Source organism: Mustela erminea, chromosome 20 (assembly GCF_009829155.1).
Source record: "Mustela erminea isolate mMusErm1 chromosome 20, mMusErm1.Pri, whole genome shotgun sequence".
Lineage (NCBI taxonomy): Eukaryota > Metazoa > Chordata > Mammalia > Carnivora > Mustelidae > Mustela > Mustela erminea.
The window spans coordinates 10,068,519-10,092,196 of NC_045633.1; the positions used below are offsets into that span (position 1 = coordinate 10,068,519).

General features: G+C 43.1%; 2 protein-coding genes across 3 annotated transcripts; both read left to right on the top strand.

The window, feature by feature from the left end:
• Positions 1-342: 342 nt before the first annotated feature.
• ARL6IP1 (ADP ribosylation factor like GTPase 6 interacting protein 1) lies at positions 343-9,037 on the top strand. Of its 2 annotated transcripts, XM_032328396.1 has the most exons (6): positions 343-529; positions 2,710-2,843; positions 3,327-3,446; positions 6,123-6,240; positions 6,814-6,898; positions 7,319-9,037. In XM_032328396.1, exons 1-6 carry the CDS (start codon positions 494-496, stop codon positions 7,435-7,437), a joined length of 612 nt encoding a protein of 203 aa, XP_032184287.1. In that variant the 5' UTR covers positions 343-493; the 3' UTR covers positions 7,438-9,037. The 2 variants fall into 2 exon arrangements, with proteins under 2 accessions (XP_032184287.1, XP_032184288.1); XM_032328397.1 differs by lacking the exon at positions 3,327-3,446.
• Positions 9,038-16,086: 7,049 nt separating this feature from the next.
• Positions 16,087-23,311, top strand: RPS15A (ribosomal protein S15a). Its single transcript, XM_032327717.1, has 5 exons — positions 16,087-16,190; positions 17,250-17,387; positions 18,024-18,103; positions 21,877-21,962; positions 23,178-23,311. Exons 2-5 carry the CDS (start codon positions 17,255-17,257, stop codon positions 23,269-23,271), a joined length of 393 nt encoding a protein of 130 aa, XP_032183608.1. The 5' UTR covers positions 16,087-16,190; positions 17,250-17,254; the 3' UTR covers positions 23,272-23,311.
• Positions 23,312-23,678: the final 367 nt, after the last annotated feature.

A 23,678-nucleotide genomic window follows, 5' to 3' on the forward strand; every position in this document is an offset into this window, starting at 1 on the left:
GCCCATCTCTGCTCTCCGCCTGATAATGCGTGTCCTGTTTCTTCCAGTCACCTTAGCTGCTTTGAACTCCAGCAGAAGAGGGTCTGAGAGCTACCAGGGCGGCCGCCCCTGATGACACCGCGGACCGACCAAGGCGCGCTGAAGCACAAACAAGAACGGCAGCGGCAGTTCAACCGCTTCCGAAAGACCTGGGCGGGGCGTCACACAGCTTTTGGGCTCTGGTTGGCCGTCCCTTGTCCCCGCCCCCTCGCCCTGCGCGGCCTCGGTCGCCTTTGACCTGGATTTCAAGCCATGCGCTGGGCAGCGGTTGGTCGAAACTTGAGTTCAATCCACCCAATGAGGAGCGGGCTTCGCGGAGACTGTCGGGAAAGGCGGCTGGCCTATATTAGCGGCCTGCGGGGCGTACCCTCGCGCCTGGGTGGCTGTGTGGGTGACGGTGGGAGGCTTGTTTTGGTGGGCGGCTTGCGTCCATTAAGGAAACACCTCAGGGACAATGGCGGAGGGAGATAATCGCAGCACCAACCTGCTGGTGAGTCGTGAGGGAACCAAGCAGGGCCTCCGGGCTTGGGTGGGCTTGGCCTGGCGGCGCTTGCGGCCTCGTTCCCTTCACGCGTGGTGGGCCCGGCCCTCCCTCCCGGTTCCCAGTCGCAGGCGGCGACGCCTGCCCCTTGGGCGTCTTGGGTAGGTGCGGCGCGGCGGTCGCGAGACGTGTCGACCCCTAACATCCCCTGGGGAAGGTACAAGACGGGGTGAGGAGGGCGCTTGATCTGGCACCGCGAATAGGGGCTGAAGAGGAAGTGGAGAAGGGGGCCTGCGATAAGCCTGGGGTGAAGCCTGGGGCAGAGGGCCGCGAGGGGCCGGCCTGTCGAGCGCTTTCGAGCCCCAGGCCCCCGGTCGTAGCCGGTTTTCCCCTCTTTGATTTCAACCAGGCTGTCCCTTCGTTCTTTTTCCCAGTACTTGGGCAGCGTGGAGGGTCAAAGGGCTGCTGCCGAGAATTTGTTAGAGCTGGCACGGCTTACACCGCAGGGAGGCTCTGTGCTCACCGCAGGAGCTTGGACTTGGGTCCTGCAGGAGGGCCATTGGGGGGGACCTTGTGTTTGTCTGGCGTTTGTAAGGGAGGGGGTGGGGTGGGGTGTGTGTGTGTGTGTGTGTGTGTGTGTGTGTGTGTGTGTGAGACAGGATGACTTTAGAATAAGCAGGGGTCTGAAGGAACTGCAGTGACGTATCACAGGCGGACAGATTTAACCTCACTGCACGATCCAGGCAAAACCGAGAGAAATCCTTTTGTCCGTTGCCACAGTAAATAGAGGAATCAAAGAATTTAATCTTTGACGTTTGATAGTCCAAGAGTCCAGATGCTAGCGACTTAAGTGACTTTGCAGGGCAGTTTTGGTTGTGCGATATTTTCAAAATGCGTGACCTGTTCCTTTAAACAAACACACACACACTCTCTCTCTCTCTCTCTCTCTCTCTCTCACTTCTCTATAGTTAGCATGGTTAGCCCCAGACAGGTCCCAGTTAAGAGGATTGATTGAAGCAGAAAGAAATTGCCCAAATTCACACAGTTTTTTGAAATGACAGATCCTGGCCTGGAGTTCAACTTCTCTTTCCAGGAGAGCAGTGTAACTTTAAGGAGAACAAGGCCTTTGGCTTTGGATTTCTTGGGTTCAGATCTGTTAACCTCTCTCTATCTGTTACTTCATTAACAATACAATCCTTTTAGCTTATTGGGAAGATTAATTAAAGAATAAGCATATAAAATACGTAGAGTTTCTGGCCCATAGTAATCTCATGTTTAGCTATATCCAGAACGATATATAAAGTCAGAAATGTTGAAGTCACCCAAGTGATCAGTGCGGCACAGATACATAGCATCTTTATTGAGAGGAGGCTGCACTGTCATCTGTCTTTTGTGTATTTCCCGGTGATAACATTTATAAGGGCAGGTGGGTTTCTTTCCGTTCTTTTCCCGGTACCAAAGTCAGTTCAGGGGCTTTTTGCCACATTGGCTCATTCTAGAAGTCTCCTTTCAGCAGATTGTCAGATTTGCAGAGAAATCTGAAGTCTTAACCAATGTCTTGGTAAGTGTAAGAAGCATTTATTGTACTGAGGAGATACGTTGAGTTTAAGATGCCTCATGTAATTTGGAGAAAGTAGTTTTACTTAATTGTGCAAACGATGCCAGCATCTAAATGATTCCATTACACAAAGCTATTTTTAAAATTGAATGCTGTTCGGGGAGAGGCTTTTCTAATGGATGTAGAAGTAGGGGTATAAATCAATGAAATGACAGAACAACAGATCAATTCTAACCACCTAAAAAATGAGCAAACTTAAAGTGATCTAATTTTATATTTTGGGTGCTGCTACTTAGTAGTGATGATGACCCCATTCTGAGGTCACTTTCTTTGTTAAATAGATTTCATTATTCCCACTTTGAGGGGCTCTATAAAGATCGTTACATTATGTATGAAGAGTAGCCCAGTGGTTGGACTTGGAAGGTGACTGTTAAATGCTAGGGTGTCCCCCCCACTCTCTCTTAATTGATTTCTGTCTTTGGTACCAGAATTGCACAATATTTAGAAACTAAGATAGTGACTGGGTTGAGAGCTGTTTTACATTCTTGGTGTCTTAAAAAAATTTCACTCTGGGAAGCACAGAAATGTTGGGAGTAGTAAAATGATCGCTTTACATGTTGGTCTTACATAGGCTGCAGAGACTGCGAGTCTGGAAGAGCAGCTGCAGGGATGGGGAGAAGTGATGCTGATGGCTGATAAAGTCCTCCGATGGGAAAGAGCCTGGTTTCCACCCGCCGTCATGGGTGTGGTTTCTTTGGTGTTTCTGTAAGTGAGCTATTAAATTACTGTGGATTGTGCTTGTTATTAATAAGGGCTCAGGTAATACACAGCCTCCACTTTTGAAAGTGCCTTAAATCTTTTGTAATGTGTAATCTGTAAAGAATGCCTTTTCTTAGAGAAGTTCTCCTAGTTTTCAGAATCTGTAATACTTAGGTAAACCTGGAGCAGTTGAAAAAAACAGTGGCGCTCATATTTTTTGGTCTTAGAACCCTTTACACCCCTAAAAAGTATTGAGGACCCCAATGAGCTTTTGTCTCTTGATATTTACATTAACCATTGCAGCTGTGATGTCATCACATTCTGAAGCCTCCCAGAAAACCACTTGTGAGAAACTGAGAATAAAAAGGGCAGATAACGTTTTTGAGACTCAAAAGACCAAGTGAATAAACATCTTCAGCTAGGATAAAAATGACTGTGTTTTTCTCAACTTCATTAATTTTTTTTTTTTTTTTTTTTTTTTTTGAACAGGACTATCTACTATCTAGATCCATCTGTTCTGTCCGGTGTTTCCTGTTTTGTTATGTTTTTGTGCTTGGCTGACTACCTTGTTCCCATTCTAGCTCCTAGAATTTTTGGCTCCAATAAATGGTAGGTCATATAATAATTTGGCTCGTTTCTGTAAAGTTACTGAGCCTGGTGGCTGTGATTGGTATACTGTAATTAAGCAGAGAATTGTCTAACAATTGGATAACTAGGGTTAAGATTGTTGCTTTTATATGAAGAATTTCTTTGCTGATTCAGTTATAAATCATGAATTTCCAGTACATACATCTTCACAGTTCTTTTATAGTTCAGCATTTATTTATTCTGAAGATTTTATTTATTTTTGCAAGTGCAAGCAGGAGTGTGGGGTGGGGGAGGGCAGAGGGAGAAGCAGACTCCCTGCTGAGTAGGATCCTGGGATCATGATCTGAGCTTTAAGGCTGACTCGTGCCTAACTGAGCCACCCATGCACCCTACCATTCATTTTGCCTTTTCCTCCTTTCTCAACATTTTTTATTGAAGTGAGGTTTTTTGAGGTAATGTTTTATCAAATATTGCAGAACTCCTAAAATAGCTTTCCAGAGAAACAGCATGTTTACATTTTACATTTATTTTCTTTGATATTTAAGATAGTATATTTTGCAGACTGTTTTTGAAAGAATATGAAAGCAGTAATGTGAATTTTTGTCCGTTTATTTAGCAACTATTTATTGAAGGTCTACTTTTGTGTTAGGGACTGTTCTGAGTGCTGTGAAATATTTTGACTCTTAAGATTTATCTTGTGTTGGGTGCCTGGGTGGCTCAGATGGTTAAGCATCTGCCTTCAGCTCGGGTCATGATCCTGGGGTCCTGGGATTGAGTCCCATATTGGGCTCCCTGCTCAGTGGGGAGCCTGCTTCTCCCTCTGCCTCTCTCTCTCTCTCTCTCATGAATAAATAAAAAAATCTTTAAAAAAAAAAAAGATGCATCTTGTGTTTAAGGTTGATGTCGATGCATTGTAGTAGCTAGCTAAATGCATAGCAAGTCCTTCAGATCAGATTCATAAAAGTATTTTAACTTTCCTCTGGAATGTTGCATTTCTCACTTTTTTTTTTTTTTCTGGGAGCATTTCTCACTTTTGATCAAAATAATGAACAAAACTAGTTGTTGGAGTAGATTTTTTTTTTTTTTTTTTTTGGTCCTAGTTGCTTTTCTCCCTTGGTTGTTTATTTTAATTTGATGAGTAGTCTACATGTACCCTTAGGTTTTTTTGTTTGTTTGTTCCCCTGATAATAGCAAATTATAAAATAATTCTGTTAAATACATGCCTTACAGATTTTTAAGAACGAATTTGGACATTTTAGGCGAATGTTCTTAAGTTATGGGATGATTAAGCATGTGTTTTAAAAAATGTTTCCCCTCTAGCAGAATGGGTTAGTTAGGAAATGCCCTTTGATTTGTTTTTCACATGTAGTAATGAGTTGTACTGCTGTTTTTCGGGCAATTTTGTAACTGTGTAATGTAGCAACTTAAAGGAAATCAACCCCTGACCTTGACTTTATTAGTCAGATGACATTCTGATCTGCTAATTCATAACTCCTAGAGAGAAGTTTTCAGAAATAAACAGTGGTGGTTTCATGGTAATCAGCATGTGGCTCAGAGAGCAGTTTTATTTTTTTATCTTAATGAGGAAGGAAGAACACTGTTGCATAGTCACAATCAGCCTTGACCATGGCCAGCTTATAAGGCCTGGTTTACAAGAAGTTCCAGGGTTCATCAGGAACCCTTCTGCTATATCTATCACTGCAGTTTTACAGGGACGAGAGCTAGAAGAGCAAAAGGAACCTAACCACCCGCCCTCCACAGTGTAAGTTGTACTTCATGACAGTAGCCAATGTATCTGTATAGCAAAGACGGTATAAGGGTGAATTTCTCTTATTTATTTATTTATTTATTTATTTATTTATTTATTTTTAAAGATTTTATTTATTTATTTGACAGAGAGAGATCACAAGTAGGCAGAGAGGCAGGCAGAGAGAGAGGAAGGGAAGCAGGCCCCCTGCTGAGCAGAGAGCCCGATGTGGGACTCGATCCCAGGACCCTGAGATCATGACCTGAGCTGAAGGCAGCGGCTTAACCCACTGAGCCACCCAGGCGCCCAATTTATCTTTTTTAAAATCAGAATCCAGAAAATATGAAAAAGGGCTTTCCTGGAGGATCTTTTTATATTTTTACTGCTGTTTTGTTTATATTTTCCCTCACTGGGACTACATTTACAAAGAATTTGGATTTGAGCTGTTTGTTGCTGTCTTGGCATCAAGTGTATGAAGCCCAGCTGAGGGTATCATGCTTGGAATACAGAACTTATTATCTTAGCGGAGACTACTCAAATACAGCTGTGTGGTAGAATCTTCATGTTTTCTTCAAAATAGTGAGACCCTGATGGGCTACAACCCAGAATTCATTTGGATTTGAAAAATAATACAGGCAGAGAGAAATTAATACTGATTTCTGCATGACCCATAGTAGCCTTGAGTCCTTTGTTACTATAATTAACCACATGTGGTTTTAGAAGTATGGATTACCATTGCTTTGTACATACACATCTTTATGTAAAAACTTATTCCTGAGCTTGCCAAGCTGTCTTAATGATACGGAAACTTTTTCACGATTATAAGATAATGTGAATTTTTTTTTAAATTTAAACTTACTTTAGGAGATAGCTTTTTAAATTGGAGAGAATGATATATTTCTGTTGACTATAAAGACTTGCTTATAGTGAAGGGGAATATTTTTTTGTAGGACCACTGAGCAACAGCAAAGATTCCATGAAATTTGTAGCAATCTGGTAAAGACTCGACGTAGAACTGTGGGCTGGTGGAAACGTCTCTTTACACTGAAGGAAGAAAAGCCTAAAATGGTACTTTTTTTGTTTTGACTGATTTCAGTAAAGCAAAATTTTAATATTGGGTCTACTTTTACTTCATTGTAGTCTAACGATGGGCTTTTTAATAGTTTTAATAGTTTGATATTTATATTCAGTAGTTTGATATATATCATTATCCATTGGTTTAACATTCATAAATGTTTGTATGAATTAGACTGAATTATTGGAAGTTTTGCATTTAATTTTGTACTCTAGTAGAGCAACATTTTTGTTTCTTTTTACTTATTGAAATAAAGGACAAATACTTAAAAAGAATTTGTTCTCTTACCTCTTAGCTTCACATAAGGTCACAATGTGAAGTATTAATTGTAAAAGTAATATAATTTATACAGAGAACTATAGTAATTCTAGGGGGAAATGTATGTAAATTCTATAAAGTAGATCTAATGGAATTTTCTGTGGATTTTATATAATATATAAATACCAAGTCTAAAGAAAAATGGTAATAATACGGGATTATTTTCCAACCTTTGGAACAACATCTTACAGTTAAGCTTCCTAGTCTTTTTCTAGGATTTGATACATTTTTGTTGTTTTCATTATTAGTACTTCATGACCATGATCGTTTCTCTTGCTGCTGTTGCTTGGGTGGGACAGCAAGTCCACAACCTGCTGCTCACCTATCTGATAGGTAAGTCTTCAAGGCAGAACTATAGGCATATTCTTCTGGCCACTGAAGTCTGATTGGAACTTAGTCAACAAATATGTGTTTATCAAGAGTAAGGCACAGATGGAGGAATTGGGAGGATAGAGAGATGACTAAAACCCATGTCCTTGTTTTCTGGGAGTTTGTGGTCATACAGTAAGTTAAGACAGAACATAATAACCAAAGTAGAAAGTGACATGCCAGAGGTAAAAAGCAAGCAGTGTGTGTTATCTGAGGTTGTGGGTGTGATAGCAGAAGTTTCCAGGGATAAATGTAGTGAAAGTAATGGATTTTATATTGGTTCCTCCCATTAGAGTGCCTAGTAGTCTGAGAAAAGACCCTCTATAAAATTTAATAATCTATAGGAAATTAATTGTTGTCTCCCTCATTCTGTTTATTTTTAAGTGACTTTCTTACTGTTGCTTCCTGGATTAAATCAGCATGGAATCATTTTGAAGTACATTGGAATGGCCAAAAGGGAGATAAATAAGCTTCTCAAACAAAAAGAAAAGAAAAATGAATAATGCATCTGCTTTATTCAGTGTAATGAATGGCATATACATTGTCCTTGGGAACAGTTTCTATTACGCTGTCCGGATACTAAAATGTTACAAAAGTAGCTCTTTGCTCTCCCTCGTTCTGCCCTTAGTTCGTAGAAATTCAGACTTGCCAAGTAAGGCTTTATGTCTTCATGTGAAGTGTAGCAGATGCTATCTCATCAGTTGGCCGTATATGGACAACTCATTCGTGAGTACTTGTTTTGATTTTTCTCACCCAGGTTAATTGAATTTTTATTTTTCGGCAACTGCCTTTAAAATAATATAGTGGTGAACTTCACCTTTTAGTGCAGTTAACTGTGACTTTGGATAATTGTTCCAGTTTATCTTTGCTTTAGCTAGATACGAGCTAGTGGTCTGTGGCTACAGGAAGCTGGTTCTACTGTCTGCTTCCACAGTCTGCTTCCACTGTCTGGCTTCATGAATACAGAGACCAAGTTTACCACTTCGAATTAAGAGACCAGTTAAGATTCATTCCTCATGCTGTTTCTAAACTGTAGAAGAAGAATCCTCTGGAATAAAATGAAACCAATTCCATGCCCTAGTATCTGTTGGTTTCTGCCTTGTGCAGAACTTAGTAATTTGTAAGAAACATTGATCTTTTCTCCCAAATGGGGAACAGGACAGGCTTCGAGCTCGTCTCTCCTTGCTCTTAGACTTAAGTTAGTAGATCCTTAGAAGCTTTTTAACAGCAGGCTTCCAGAAACTTGTGTTTAGGATTTTTAGCATATTTATAATTTCAGAGTTTCAGCTGACTGAAACTAAAGTATGTTATAGGTTAAGACTCATGTCTGTGACCTTCACTCCAACACCAGCCAATAAAGGACAGAAGTCTTCCTGTACTTAGTCAAGACTTATTTAGTAGAAAATAATCTTAGCCTACTAATTTTTCAAGACCAGACTAAGCCTTTAAAGATAAGCCTCAAGATTCTCATTTGTAGGTAATTGCTGGCTGCTTTGGTCCCCAGAGATTTGGCATAGGAGGTGGTGCACTGGTGTCTGACTTTCTTCTTTGATCTCTCTGAAGAACGCAAGGGCTGCTGGGGAAAGCGGACTTTTGGCGACGATAGGTGGCCTCTGGTCTACAGAGAGTTTGTAACTGCTTGGAACGTCTCTTAGAATCATTCTCCCTCTCGGTAGCTAGAAATTTAGAATAGCTGAAATCCGTAGGAATGAACCTCTGAGGGCCGAAAATGTGACATTTGGGAACAGTTCTTAAACTCTGATTAACTAGCTGTAATATAGTTTTGTGAATTTATTGCACTGATGCTGGACCTTGTGGTGTATCTGTCTCTAAATAAGTGTTTCTTCCCCTTCAATCTGACTGTAAATGGTAGCACCCATTGTAGCATATGTTTGATTTTTTTTTTTAATGTTTCATATGAAAACTACAAACTACCTTAATTTTTACATGTGTTTCCTCACTGTAGATAAGCCTATCTTGCTCTCTGGATTTTTTTGTGTATATGTGATCTACCAATTAACTACTTTTTGCAGTTTTAATCTTGTATTATTTCTTCTACTTTGTTTTGTGTAAAAGGGGAAAAATAAAAAAAGCTGAAATCCCTTCTTGTGTGTCTTACTTTTTTATACCTTAGCCATTAAGGTGTTTACATTGTTTACATGATTGGATTTGTGTATCTGGTTAATGATCTACCCTGGGTGATCATTGCATGCCAACACGGTTCTCTTTTAAGAACAAAATGAAAGAAAAGGTAAAAATTAATTCCTCCAGCAAACATTGAGGCACCATGCTAGATGGAAAAGGAGATACAATGAATAAGTGATCACCAAAGATGAGTGTGAGGGGGCCAGGCAGGAAGAACAGGCAGGGAGCAATGGAGGCTAGAGACTGCCTGGCATGATTCTCTCTCCAGGGGCACTTGGGTGGCTCAGTGGGGTAAAGCCTCTGCCTCCAGCTCAGGTCAAGATCCCAGGGTCCTGGGATTGAGCACCACATAGCGCTCTCTGCTCAGCAGGGAGCCTGCTTCCCCCTGCCCCTCTCTGCCTGCCTCTCTGCCTACTTGTGATCTCTGTCTGTCAAGTAAATAAATATAATCTTTTAAAAAAAATGATAATCTCCATCGAGGCCCAGCTCAGAGTTCAGTGCTTGCTTACTGGTGGTTAACTTCTGTCTGCACTTTGTGGACTTTAATTATAAAAAATTTTAAATTTAGGGGTGCAGTCAATAGAGCATGTGATTCTTGATCCTGGGTTGTGAGTTAGAGCCCTCACATTGGGCATAGAGTTTACTTAAAAAAATGGATGTTTTATCCATGGTCCTCACTGTTTATACTTCATGGATCTTGGGAACAGATTCAGGTTATAAGCCCTCTGACCCTTGCCTCTTCCCCCCAAATCTGGCTTCCTTATAGCCTCCTGGGGTTTTGTTGATATCCAGAAAAGGGACATTTTAACCCAGTCACTGTAGCTCTCCCCATGGTCATTTGAAATTTGAAGTGCTGGTCCCCTACCATGCAGCTGTGATTCATTCTCAGGCCAGTCTCATTTGCCTGGCTTCCCAGGCCAGCTTGGCTACTCCTGTGCCAGCTCTGGCCACAGTTTAAAAAAAAAAAAAAAAAAAAAAAAAGTCCCTTTTTAACATTTGCCTTGGCACCACCAGTGGAGGTCCCATCATCCAAGAGTTCACAGGGTACTGAGAGGAGGCCACCTGGGGTTAGTTGGATGAAAATTGGGGTTGCCTGGCTGGCTCAGTTGGTAGAACACATGACTTGACCTCAAGGTTGGGTTAGGCATGGATCCTATTTAAAAAAAAAAAAAAAAGCACTCTCAAGTGACCTGCGGGGGGCGGGGATTTTTTTGAGTTTTTAGCAATTGGTTTTTACCAGCAGTTTATCTTCCACATTTAACATTTTAACCACTCAGATCACGATTAGTCCTGTATGAAAATCTCTGAGCAAGAAAGTTCCAGTTTGTCTGCAGCATAAATCACAAAATTGTGGGGCAATTTACAACTGCCCTCTGGTCCACTGCCATTCGTTCTCCTTGCTCTCCAACTTCAGCCCAGCTGTGCTGAGATTTCGATTCCTCTTTACATAATTCCATTCCCTCCTAGCTCTTGAGCTGTTAGAAGCCGGGAATATCTACTGCCCACACACCCTTCTTAATATTCTGGGATCAGGGGACGCCTGGGTGGCTCAGTTGGTTAAGCAGCTGCCTTAGGCTCAGGTCATGATCCCGGCGTCCTGGGATCGAGTCCCACATCGGGCTCCTTGCTCCGCGGGGAGCCTGCTTCCCCCTCTGACTCTGCCTGCCTCTCTGCCTGTGCTCACTCTCGCTCGCTCTCTCTCTCTCTCTCTCTGACAAAACAAATAAAATCTTTAAAAAAAAAAAAACATTTTGGGATCAGGCAGTCCTAGATTCAAACCCCATTAAGTAATTTATCCAGTAGTTTAAACAAGAAACCACTTTTTTGCTTTGTCCTTTTTTTTTCTTTTTTCTTTTTTCTTTTTTTTTAAGGATTATTCATTTGGGAGAGTGAGCGAAAGCGAGAGTGGGGGAAGGGGCAAAAGAAGAGGGGAGAGACTCTCCAGCAGACTCCCTGCTGAGCAGAGCCTGATGTGGGGTTTGATCTTTACTTTGACTGTGACTGTGGGGTCCAAGCTGAAATCAAGAGTCAGATGCCTGACTGACTGAGCCACCTAGGTGATTTTTTTTTTTTTTAAGATTTTATTTATACATTTGACAGAGAGTGAGAACGCATGCAGGCAGAACAGCAGGCAGAGGGAGAGGGAGAAGCAGGCTCCTTACCAAGCAGAGAGCTCGACGCAGGGCTTGATCCCAGGACCCCAGGATCATGGACTGAGACAAAGGCAGATGCTCAACTGACTGAGCCACCCAGTTGCCCCTGACTTTCTTTTTTTTTTTTTTTTTAAAGATTTTATTTTTTACTTTTTTAAAGATTTTATTCACTTATTTGACACACAGAGAGCCAGAAAGCACAAGTGGGGTGAATGGCAGAGGGAGAAGGAGAAGCAGGCTCCCCGCTGAGCAGGGAGGCAAATGTGTGGGACTCGATCCCAGGACCCTGGGATCATGACCTGAGCTGAAGGCAGACACTTAACCGACTGAGCCACCCAGGCGCCCCAAGATTTTATTTATTTATTTGACAGAGAGATCACAAGTAGGCAGAGAGGCAGGCAGAGGGAGAGAGAGGAGGAAGCAGGCTCCCTGCTGAACAGAGAGCCTGATGTGGGGCTCAATCCCAGGACCCTGGGATCATGACCTGAGCCAAAGGCAGAGGCTTTAACCCACTGAGCCACCCAGGCACCCCGCCCCTGACTTTTTAAATTGAGATTATATTAAGTAAGTTTCAGACTGAGTTTTCTCATTTGCGAAATGAGGGCAAAAGTAAAGATCTCACAGGGGCATTATACATTTGTTTTGAGGATCCTGTGAGTACGTCTCGTGGAAGCATATAGCAGGCATGAATTGGTAGTGTTAGTACCATTCTGGACACAGATCAAAGGGCACTTCTGTGAAATCTTTAGCAGCTTCCCAGGCCAATGCTGCATCCCCACAGCACTTCATAATGGCATCCCGTATAGCAAACTTGCCTGGTATTTTATTTTTACTTAGAGGTCTGTTTTCCCTGTTGGGTTCTGAACCTCTTAAGGTCAGAAACATGTCTTTGTCCCCTCATGGTCTAGTACAACACAGGGCACATGGAAGACACTCAGATGTTGAATAAATGAAGTATAAAAAGCGATAGGGGATGGTGCTATTTTTCTATTTATGTACAGGAAGGCTCTTGAAGGAAAGTGGGTTAACTCCCCACTGTTGCTAATGCCCTAAGTTAAGATGAACTCCATATTTTTAGTAAACAAGACAAGTATATAGATGATCAGTTAATCACAATAATTTTCATTTAAAAAGTAAATAGGAGGGGTGCCTGCATGGCTCAGTCAGTGAAGCATCTGCCTTCTGCTCAGGTCATGATCCCAGAGTTCTGGGATTGAGCCCCACATCAGATTCCCTGCTCAGCCGGAAGCCTGCTTCTCCCTCTGCCTCCTGCTCCCCCTGCTTGTGCTCTTTCTCTCTCTCTCTGGCAAATAAATAAAATCTTAAAAAAAAAAAAGCAAATAGGAAAAAAGAAACAGGGCACCTGGGTGGCTCAGTTGCTTAAGCGTCCAACTCTTGATTTTGGCTAGGGTCATGATCTCATGGTTTTGAGATCCAGCCCCAAGTCAGGCTTCAGGCTGGGCATGGAGCCTGCTTAAGATTCTCTCTTCTAGGGGGGCCTGGGTGGCTCAGTCGTTAAGCGTCTGCCTTCAGCTCAGGTCATGATCCCAGGATCCTGGGATCGAGCCCCGCATCGGGCTCTCTGCTCGGTGGGAAGCCGGCTTCTCCCTCTCCCACTCTCCCTGCTTGTGTTCCCTCTCTTGCTGTGTCTCTCTCAAATAAATAAATAAAATCTTAAAAAAAAAAATAAAGATTCTTCTCCTTGATGTACCTGCCTGATGGGCATTAAGGAGGGCATGTGATAATGAGCACTGGGTGTCATAAGCAACTGATGAATCACTGAACTCTACCTCTGAAACTAATAATATACTATATGTTAATTAATTGTATTTAAATAAAAAATAAAAAAGATTATTTCCCTCTGCCCCTCCTCCTTTCTCTTCTCTTAAGAGAAAAGGGGGGGTGCCTAGGTGGCTCAGTCAGTTAAGCGTCTGCCTTTAGCTCAGATCATGATCCCAGAGTCCCGGTATGGAGCCTTGCGTTGGCCTCCCTGATCAGTGGGAAGCCTGCTTCTCCCCGACTCTCCCTGCTTGTGTCTCTCGCTGTCTCTCTCTCTGTTAAATAAATAAAATCTTTAAAAATCAATATATAAATAAGCCAACGGTCCTTTTGTAAAGTAAATTAAAAAAAAAGATTTTATTTATTCATTTGACAGAGAGAGAGAGAGAGAGAGAGACAGAGACAGAGCACACACAGGGGGAGAGGCAGAGGGAGAAGCACACACCCCGCTGAGCTGGGAGCCTGACATGGGTCTTGATCCCAGGACCTGGAGATCATGACTCAAGCTGAAGGCAGACACTTAACGATCTGAGCCACACAGGCGCCCCTGTAATGTAAATTATAACCGGAGAATTCTATACCCTGGAGATGTACAGAGAGTTTTACTTTCCTAAGGTTCATTTAGGCAATCTCTACACCCAGCTTGGGGCTTGAACTCCCCCTCCCCCCCAGGTCAAGAGTCACATGCTCTACCAGTTGAGCCAGCGAGGCACCCCTCAAGGTTCATTTAGGATTTGAGAAGTGGTAGGGGTGTGGTGGGGTGAGAGACTACACCAATAACTAATGTTGACTGAGCCCTCACTCTGCCAGGTTTTGTGTTAATTTCTTTATTAATTTTTTTTCTTATTGAAGTACAGTTGATGTACAATGTTATATTAGTTTGAGGTGTAACAATGTAGCAAATCAGCAATTCTGTACATTACACAGTGTTCACCACTGTAAGTGTAGTTACTGTCACCATATGACATTATTATAATGTGTTAACCTCTTATATGAATTACTTCATCTATCCTCACAGCAACTTCAAGTGATTGTGAGCATCATTCCCATTTTACAGATGGGGAGACTGATCTGTTCATTCATTTATTCATCAAATCTAAATGAAGGGCCTACTGTATACCAGAGAATTTTTCTAGAAGCTGTGAATACAGCCATGAACAATACTGACCAAATCTGTCCTTGCTTGGAACCTAATGGAGACAGGTAAATACACTTCCAATATTTCAGGTGGTAAGTGCTATGGAGAAAACTTAAGCAGGACAATGGAGTTAGGGAGAATGGGGAGAAGGCTCTATGAGAGAGTGTGTAACTGAGTAAAAGAGCTGAGGGAAGTCAGGAAGCAAGTTTCCTGGCAAACTGGAGAAATGTTCAAGTTAGAAGGAAAAGCAAGCGCAAAGGCCCTGAGGTGGAGTATTCTTGGAGTGTTCAAAGAAAAACGAGCTAGAGGAGAATGGTGGGGAATGGTCTGGTGTGCTGGTGCTAAGAGGCAGGTGTGCACATCGCGGAGGACTTTAGCTTTCGTATGGAATTTGGATTTGGATGAGGGTAATGGGAGCCCTTGGAGAGTGTGTGATCTGACTTAGGTTTTCAAAAAGTCATTCTGGCTACCATGTGGGAAAAACAGGGGTGGTAGAGGGAGGTCAAGGGTGAAAGCAGCAAGGTAAGGACACTATTGCAAGTATTTCGGATGTTAGGTAACTAGTCTCAGGTCACTCAGCTCCACAGAGGGCTGAGCCAGAATTTACTCCCGCCCAGGGTATCAGAACTTGGCTTCAATTAATAGCTAAAACTCCTTGTTGTTTCCAGTATCAAAATACATTGAGTATTTTCTGTATGTCAGACACTGTGCAAGCCCTTGTCCCATTATCTTATCTGATCCTGGCAATCACTTTTTTTTTTTAAAGGAGGCTCCATGCCCACTGTGGAGCCCAATGCTGGCCTTGAACTCACCATCCTGATATCATGACCTAAACTGAGATCAAGAGTCCCATGCTGAACCAACTGAGCCACCCAGGTGCCCCTCCCCAATAACTTTTAAGACATATTATCATAATTATTAACCCTTCTCCCTCCGTTTACATGTAGGGAAGGTTCAGAGAAGGTAAGAGACTTAACCAAAATTAGTTCTTATCTGGGTACATTATTATAGTTAAAAACTACTGGTTCAAGAATCCTGAGTGTTTATTTTGAAACATTTGCAGCTTCTTCCAAACTGTATCCCAGAAGGAGAAAGAATCCTTTTGGAACCCCAGTAAATGATTTATAAGAGTTATGGAGATCCTGGGCAGCTGGGTGTCTCAGTCGGTTGGGTGTCTGCCTTCAGCTCAGGTCATGATCCCTGAGTCCTTGCACCAAGCCTCAGGGCTCCTTGCTTGGTGGGGAACCTGCTTCTCCCTCTGCCCTCACCTGCGCTCCTGCCCCCGCTCTCTCTCAAATAAATAATCTTTTTTTTAAAGATGTGTTTTTTAATTTATTAATTTGACAAAGATCAGAAGTAGGCAGAGAGGCAGGCAGGGAGAGAGAGGAGGAAGCAGGCTCTCCACGGAGCAGAGATCCCGATTGGGGGGTCGATTCCAGGACCCCGAGATCATGACCTGAGCCGAAGGCAGAGGCTTTAACCCACTGAGCCACCCAGGTGCCCCTCAAATAATCTTAAAAATAAAAAAAGGAGAGTCATAAAGGAAGCACAGAATTAAAAATATATTTTTTACTTCTTTGAAGAAATAATCTATACACAGATTTGAAAAAAACCAAAATTGTGTGCGGAGAAAAGCAAGTGTCAGTTTCTAAAACACCCCCTGCAGAGGCAGTTATCGATTTGTGCGGGTCCTTTCAGACCCGCAACTATAAAAACCCAAATATAAAAATTTATTCTAAATGGTAAGCGCTTGTTACAACCGAAGTTAGCAAATATCTGGGCCCTTCTCAGTTTCATTTTTACAGATTTAGTGCCAGAAGGAAGTTAACCTCTCCTTCTCCCTTGGTCTCTCCGGGAGCGGTTGATTCTAGCGACACTCCACGTCTCACGCCTTAAGAGGCTCCGCCCCTTCATCCGCCTGCTTCCACCAGGCGAAGTATTTTTTTTGGCTCGCCTTTTAAAGTCTCGCGATAGGCTACCCGCTTCCCATAACTCCGTGCGCTCGCCCCTCCTGTCCTCTTTCCGCCATCTTTCTTTGCCGGTGAGTGTCTCTCTCTGAGGGACCCAACATCATCCGTTGGCTATCTGGGCCATCCTGCGGTCTGAGCCTCCATTTCGGAGCTCTCTGATGATGCCAGGGTCCTTTTGGGCCGAGGATTCTGCTCTTTCGGGGGTTTGGGCAGGCGTAGGGGAGAGTCATGCCCGTCCGCCCCACGCTCTGCACTTTGGGGAGGCCGTTCTGTGAAGCGCAGGCCGCAGCACTGGCGGGAACCAGAACGCTGTCGACCATTCGGAGAGGCGGTAGCCCCAACTGGGCGGCTGCAGGACCTCTTCTCAGTGGTTGAGGCGGCACCTTGCCTTCGGGCGGCGGGAAGCATCCGGGCTGGGGGCCCCGATGGTCTGTGCAGCTTCCCATTACTGCTGCCGTTCTGTGAGCTTGCTTAGGATGCCGAGGCCACTTAGCCGGGAAGACTGCATTCTGCCTGGGATGGCAGCTTGCTAGGAACTAACCTGGGTCTTGTGGGCTCCAGGGTTTCCCTTGATGCTTGATTGGGCTTGAGGAAGCAGGTTGGATCCTTAGAGTTGGAGCTTGAAGCATGCTTTGGTCTTCATCCTTTTTCTCCCAGCGTTACTGGGGTGTCTTGGATTTGGTGCCCATTAGGGTGGAGTCGAGTCCGGTGCACGTAAAAAGATCCTCCTTGCCACTGGGGTGCAGTTTGCCGTCGGGGCACGATGGTCGCTGGCTCAAGAACGGGCGTTTTATTAGTTGTGTTAGTGACAGTGGTGTCCTTTGGATGTTAGGACAAGGCTGACATTGAGTTGGTTAACTTGGAGGACAACGTGAAAAGTACAGGTGCTGCCGGATTGAGAAGTTGGGAAAAACGTGCCCGGTGATTCTCAGGCTCCCGTTTTGAATAACCGACCGACAGTAGTAGCTTATATTGTCGTTTTGCGCTCGGGGACCTGCCTGCTTAGAGGTAGGAAAACTTCATGATCGAGGCAGAAAGGAAATTTCGGAGGTGTTCGCCCTGGAATGCTTGGGTGCCTTTTGAGGTTGAGAATGCCGGTAAAACATTCTTTTTTTTCCTTCCCTGAACAGCCATAATGGTGCGCATGAATGTCCTGGCAGATGCTCTCAAGAGCATCAACAATGCTGAAAAGAGAGGCAAACGCCAGGTTCTTATTAGGCCGTGCTCCAAAGTCATCGTCCGGTTTCTCACTGTGATGATGAAGCACGGTAAGTGTGTTGCTGTGTCCTGTGTTTTCATGGGAGGATATTAAAGGAATCAGTTTTGTAGAAAGGAAGTGTGCGGGAGAGGACTGGGGAGGTGAGGTGGGGGTGATGGCAGTCATACTGGGGGACTGAGGCAGGTGAATTAGACTGTACGCGGGAAAACTTGGACAGAAGCTAGTCAGGAAGCACCAAGGAAGTTCGGACTGTTGAAGGGAGGAGGAAGTTTGTGACTGTTGATCTGCTAAGAGTTGGAGAGCTAACCTGGCCACTTCGTGTAATACTGCGGCTGCACCGTACCACTTAACGTGTCCTGAGCTCTCCTGAGGGCTTTGGAATGGAAACGAGAATAGCTCTATGTCTTGGGCACAAAGCAGCCTTTGCGAGGAGCAAGGGGAAAACAATCCCCCTGTTGGAATTGCAGAGGGGGTTGTTTTTGGGTGTTGGCCCCCAAGTTTAAAATACTAGGCTATACAAATTTTGGTTTGGAGCAACTGTCTTTGCCTAAACCGATTAGAGAAACAGTCACTGAGATGATGTGAAAGCATCTAGTAGGCAAAGTGGGAATTTATACCTCAGCATAAATACTTAGGTCTCTGAAACTCCCATCTGTCCTTTAATACAGCCATTTATGTTCTGTAGGTTACATTGGCGAATTTGAAATCATTGATGATCACAGAGCGGGGAAGATTGTTGTGAACCTCACAGGCAGGTTGAACAAGGTAAGAATTGTTTTCCACATAGAAGATTCTTCTTATGAATTATTCACGGTGCTAAACATGTTGTAATTTCCCTTGTAAAACCAAATTAGTGGTGTGCTTGCTCTGTCAGGGTAAAAGAAAAAAAAGGGAGTTGATTAAAATCATTAATTTTTATGTCACATTTTAATTGATTTGTTCTCCAGGGTTGTATTTCTCCAGATTGTTAGTTGACATTGTAATGTTTGTGAAGTGTGGGCCCTCTGAGGGGAGTTGCTGTAGGGTGGGGTGAAAGGATTTTCTTTGAATACGGGATGTTCTGCTGCTCACCCACTGGCTTGAACTTGTGATGTGGCAGGGCTGTAAATAACTTCGTTCCTCCTCTTGGTGATTTTATGTTGATTTCATTAGTTGTGTTAGTGACAATGTGGTTCTCTAACAATATTAATACCTACATTTTTGCCATTGCGGGCTGTATTGCTGTCTGTATGGGAGTTTCGTACTCCCTTTCAGTTCTCAGCCTGGTGGATCTGTTTGGTCTGTTGACTTTGTGGCTAACCTTACTACATGTATTTTGGGGATAGGTGTCTCTAACAAGTTAGGGTCCCAGAATTGCTCCCCTGCTTTTTGTGTTCAGGTTTCTAGCTTTCAGATTTACATGGAGCCTGACATCCTGTGGCCAACACAGATGAGGGGAAAACAGGCCCAGAAATGAGTTGTGGTTAGTGGCAGGGGCCAGATTGATTGGTAAGGTTATTGTCTGGTCCACCAGTTTGTTTTACAAAGTTGCTTCCCTGTATAGTGAACTTTGTTGATGTGTGGATTGATACCTAATGTTAGATGAAAACTACTGGGTGTGAAGTTTTTCTGAGGGATTAGAAGAGTTTTCAGGTAAATTATGAGACTGTTTTGTTTTGTTCTAGTCACTCTGATCCTCACAGTGTGTTCTTGAAGTAGAAAAGGATGTGTGTTTTTCTTTTAATATTTTATTTATTTATTTGACAGAGAGAGAGTGATCACAAGCAGGCAGAGAGGCAGGCAGAGAGAAGAGGAAGCAGGCTCCCCGCTGGGCAGAGAGCCCAATGCAGGGCTCGATCCCAGAACCCTGGGATCATGACCTGAGCCGAAGGCAGAGGCTTTAACTCACTGAGCTACCCAGGCGCCCGGAAGAGGATGTGCTTTTTCCTAATTTTAGGAGTTGAGATGCTGAGATAGGAGTTATCCTCAAGGTCTCCCAACTAGTTGGTAACCAGTGGGAGAGCTGGTTACAGTATGTAGTTGATAGAACACCTTAACTCTGTCCTGCGGAAGACTGACTTGATGTTTAAAAAAAAAAAACACCCACAACCCAAAAAACTTAAGTTGGGTAAGTCATGTGTACCCATTCAACTATATGTAAAACATGAGAAATAAGTTTGAACAGAGTATTTCTCAAATGGAAATCCTTTATGGGCATCCTTGTTCTGTGGTAAAGTAATTTGAAATATTCTGGCTAAGAGGCAGTTGAAATCCAGATCCTGCTCCTTAGATGTCTCTTCCCCCCCCCCCCCCCGCAGCTTTTATTTGAGAGGAGAGAGTGTGAGGGGGGTGGGTAGAGTCAGAGGGCAGAGGGAGAAGCAGGCTCCCTGCTGAGCAGAGAGCCCAACTCTGGGCTCCATCTCAGGTGACCTGAGTCAAAGGCAGATGCTCCGTGAACTGAGCCACCCAGGCACCCCTAGCCGTTTGATTTTGGTTGGCCAGAACAAACTTCAGTTTTCAGTTTCTCTAAAGTTGAGTTTTCCTCCTTTGTAGGACACTGTTTCCTCAGTTAACTTCATGCAAGAGATGGATATACCCCATACTGTGGAAATTTAGTGGTGTTGAGAAGTAAGGTAGTGTTAGAAGTTAGATAAGAATTCTGGTTTGGGAAAGGTTTAGCTATTAGCTGAGTGAGGGATTTTGCTGGAATAAATAAAAGCCCGGGTGTGGTGGAGTGGAGGCCTCAGAAAGTCTACCATTTAGCTTGCTTGGAGAAAGGACTGCATTTCCCTATTCCTCCATCTGTATTGTGGGATTGCCTTTGACAATTCAGTGACACCATAGCTGTTAAGATCATGTTATGAAAAGGAGAGTCCGAGTGGGCCTCCTGACTTAGGGGATTTGGGCCATTTTCAAGTTGCTTTGGGTTCAGATCTGCCTGTGGACGTCTTAACTGTTAAAGATTTGAATAAGTTCTAACCTCATAGTCTCCTGTTAGGCATTTTGGGACTTGTATGAATGTGGGCACACAAGTGTCTCATACCTGCTTTCTTCTCCGGAGTTTACACTTCACTAGTACTAATCCTGAGTGTTTTCAAATGATCCATTTCTGCTATGTAAGTAGCAGGAACCTTTATGCATTGATACTTTTGAAGTATATTAGTGATTTGTAGAGTAGGACTGTGGTGGTGGGGGGTCATATTTATCTCTAATGAGGGAGTCTTTTGATTCCCTTGGCTTTGACTTTGTAAACCCAGTTGATCTAGTCAGAGACTTTGAATGAGCCTAGAGTAAGTGCAGATAGCCTGTTGGTAGATGTTAGAACATTTATTGTGTTTTAGGCTTTTCGTATAATTCAGTGATTAGAGTGAGTACTTTGGCTCTTATGGAGAGTTCTCACATTGGAAGATAGTTGTTGCTTTGTCCCGGTAGCAAACAGGTGGGATAACTAAGAATCTGCTCCTTCTGCCTTTCACCCATTTTGCCAGATTAGTTTGGAAAACTTGGCCTGGGGTTGTAACTATATCGTGGTAGTTTGCTGATGAGGAATACCAGCCAATTCTTAGATTTTAGTTTAGTGTCTGTAGAATTTATTTTTTAAAAATTCTAATACTTTGAATACTTCGCATTTTTGGCTTATGAGTGAAGGATTTGAGACCCTCCACATTCATCTCAGGCTTACTGTGTAAAAAAAAGTTTGACTACGGTTTCGTCGAAGGCTTGGTATCTTAACCTCTTTAAAATCTGGCCATTTGTCTTGGGACAGTTCCCTAGCCCATAGAGATACACACTGTGAACCTGACCTTTCCATGCATTGCCTTTTGTTCTCCCTCCTCTGTTGACTTTTCATTTATTTATATTTTTAAATTTGAAGATTTTATTTATTTGACAGCACAAGTAGGGGGATCAGCAGGCAGAGAGGGAGAAGCAGGCTCTCAGCTGACAGGGGGCTTGATCCCATCACCGTGGGATCAGGACCTGAGGCGAAGGCAGACGCTTAGCCAACTTAGCCAACCCAGGCTTGCCTACTGTTGACTTTTTTTTCTTTTTGCATATTTAAAAAATAATTCTTTAAATTCAAGTAGCCAAGATAGAGTACATCATTGGTTCAGTGTTTCAGTAGTTCAGTATAACACGCAGTGCTCATCACATCATGTGTGACTTTCTAAATACTTTTCTTTCCCTAGGCAGGCATAATCCTATTTCAGTATATTTTTCTTTCTTTCTTTTTTTTTAAGATTTTGTTTATTTATTTGACAGATCACAAGTAGGCAGAGAGGTAGGTGGAGGGAGGGGGAGGCGCAGGCTCCCCACTGAGCTCGATCGCAGGACCGTGAGACCATGACCTGAGCTGAAGGCAGAGGCCCAACCCACTGAGCCACCCAGGCGCCCCCTGTATATTTTTCAGATGACATTTCTATCAAGGTGGCATAGAATAGTTACCCATGAAATGTTGATTTGGCTGTTTTGTATACTCTTCAGATGTAAATGATGTTTGTGTACTAAGGTTTTCTGTTACTGCTAAGACGTGAACAGTGTTTTCTGTTATGCTTTTACAGTGTGGAGTGATCAGCCCCAGATTTGATGTACAACTGAAAGATCTAGAAAAATGGCAGAATAACTTGCTCCCGTCCCGCCAGTTTGGGTGAGTCAGTTTTCCTCATTTAAAAGAAATTAATGCTAAAGATTGCTGACTGTGTAGTTTGACTTGAGCTGAGTTTTTGTTTGTTGGGTTTTTACTGTTATAGTAGTAATTGTCTCCCATCTCCAACCATCTTAACTCAAGGATTAGTTCTTAGGTATTCATGTCCTAGGCTTCAGGTTCTGAGAGACCTGTGAGAGTCCAGGCTAACTGAGAGACAGCAGATGTATGTCCTCTAATGTCTGCTCTTTTGGCTTAGTGCTTATAGTTGATACTATATGTTCATTGGGATCCCGTTGTATGGTTGGAGTCACTTCTGAACCTTAGGTCTCTGGAGAAACTCCATTTCTTCATTCTTGGTAAGAGCTGGAGTTCACATCCTTGGTTTTCTACCTTAAAGCTGTGAGGCCTTGGGTAGCTCATGGCCTTGGTTTCTTCATTATCATTTACATACTGATATTTACATATCATTTTTATCTGTAAAAATGGTAATAATTCTCTTATATTATGTGGTTTAATTCTGATAAAGAACTTTAGTATCTGACACAACACAGTAAATGTTTATCTGTTTGTGGTTAAGAAGTTAACCCCCCCACCCCCCGCCTCAATCATATGGTTGGTGATGTGGTTGAATTTACTCCCACTTCATAGTTACGTTGTGTTATGAGTGACTCATTTTTTATTTACTTACGATATACTAATTTTAATGCCTCAGGGTTGGCATACCACCTTATGTGTCTTACCTTGATCCCTGTGAGGTCGCCAGGCCAAATAGCATTTCCATTGTCCATCTGACTGTCTCTTTACAGGTAGCTTGCTTGTGATCATATAAGTGGCAGAAACAATTGAATCAAGTTTATATCAACACTTTATTGCTTTAAACTCTGTCTCCTTACCTGAAAACAGAAAGTGACATTTTGAGGTTAAAGGAGTTGTCTTTGTTTTCTGTTAAGCTTAACAGTGTTGTTTCTCAGTGTTAGCCCAGGGCAGGGCTGTGAGTGTGTTGTGTAGCTGAGGTCTTCAGATTTGGGTCTTTGGGTTCCAGGAGCCATGCCTGCATTGCCAGCCTGAGTAGGCAACATTAGTCTCTGCGTCCTATTGTGGGAAAGCGTCTTAAGCACTTAGGAATGTTGGTCTTTTTCTGTACGAGAAAGCCGCTCTGTGTTGAACTATTTTTAGGAAAAACTCACCAGCATTTTCTTTTTTAACTCTCCATAGTTTCATTGTACTGACAACTTCAGCTGGCATCATGGACCATGAAGAAGCAAGACGAAAACACACAGGAGGGAAAATCCTGGGATTCTTTTTCTAGGGATGTAATACATACGTGCAAATAAAATGCCTCAATGGACTCTGGTGCTTCACTCGGTCGTTTTGAACTTTACAGCAGAGTTAGCAAGAGCGTCTGGAGCAGTGTGCAGCCTTTGTGTTAACTGAGGAATGCTGTTTCCCTGAAGTGAAGGAGGAGGAAGTCTTGACTTGTGCTAACTCACACCATCATGCTCATGGCTCGCCAGAGGAGATTGTATCTGGCTGAATCTGGCTTGGGGTCCAGGTGGTGATGCTTTCCCTTCTGGAGTCTTAGATTAACCCTGGAAGGAGTGGTGCCTTTCCTCTTTTTAGCCTGACAGTACACTTTAATGCACTGTTGTTAACTGCCCAAAAAATATGACCTGGCTATAGAACTGTGTAAGTGCTCCTAAGGAAGCAGGCAGGAAA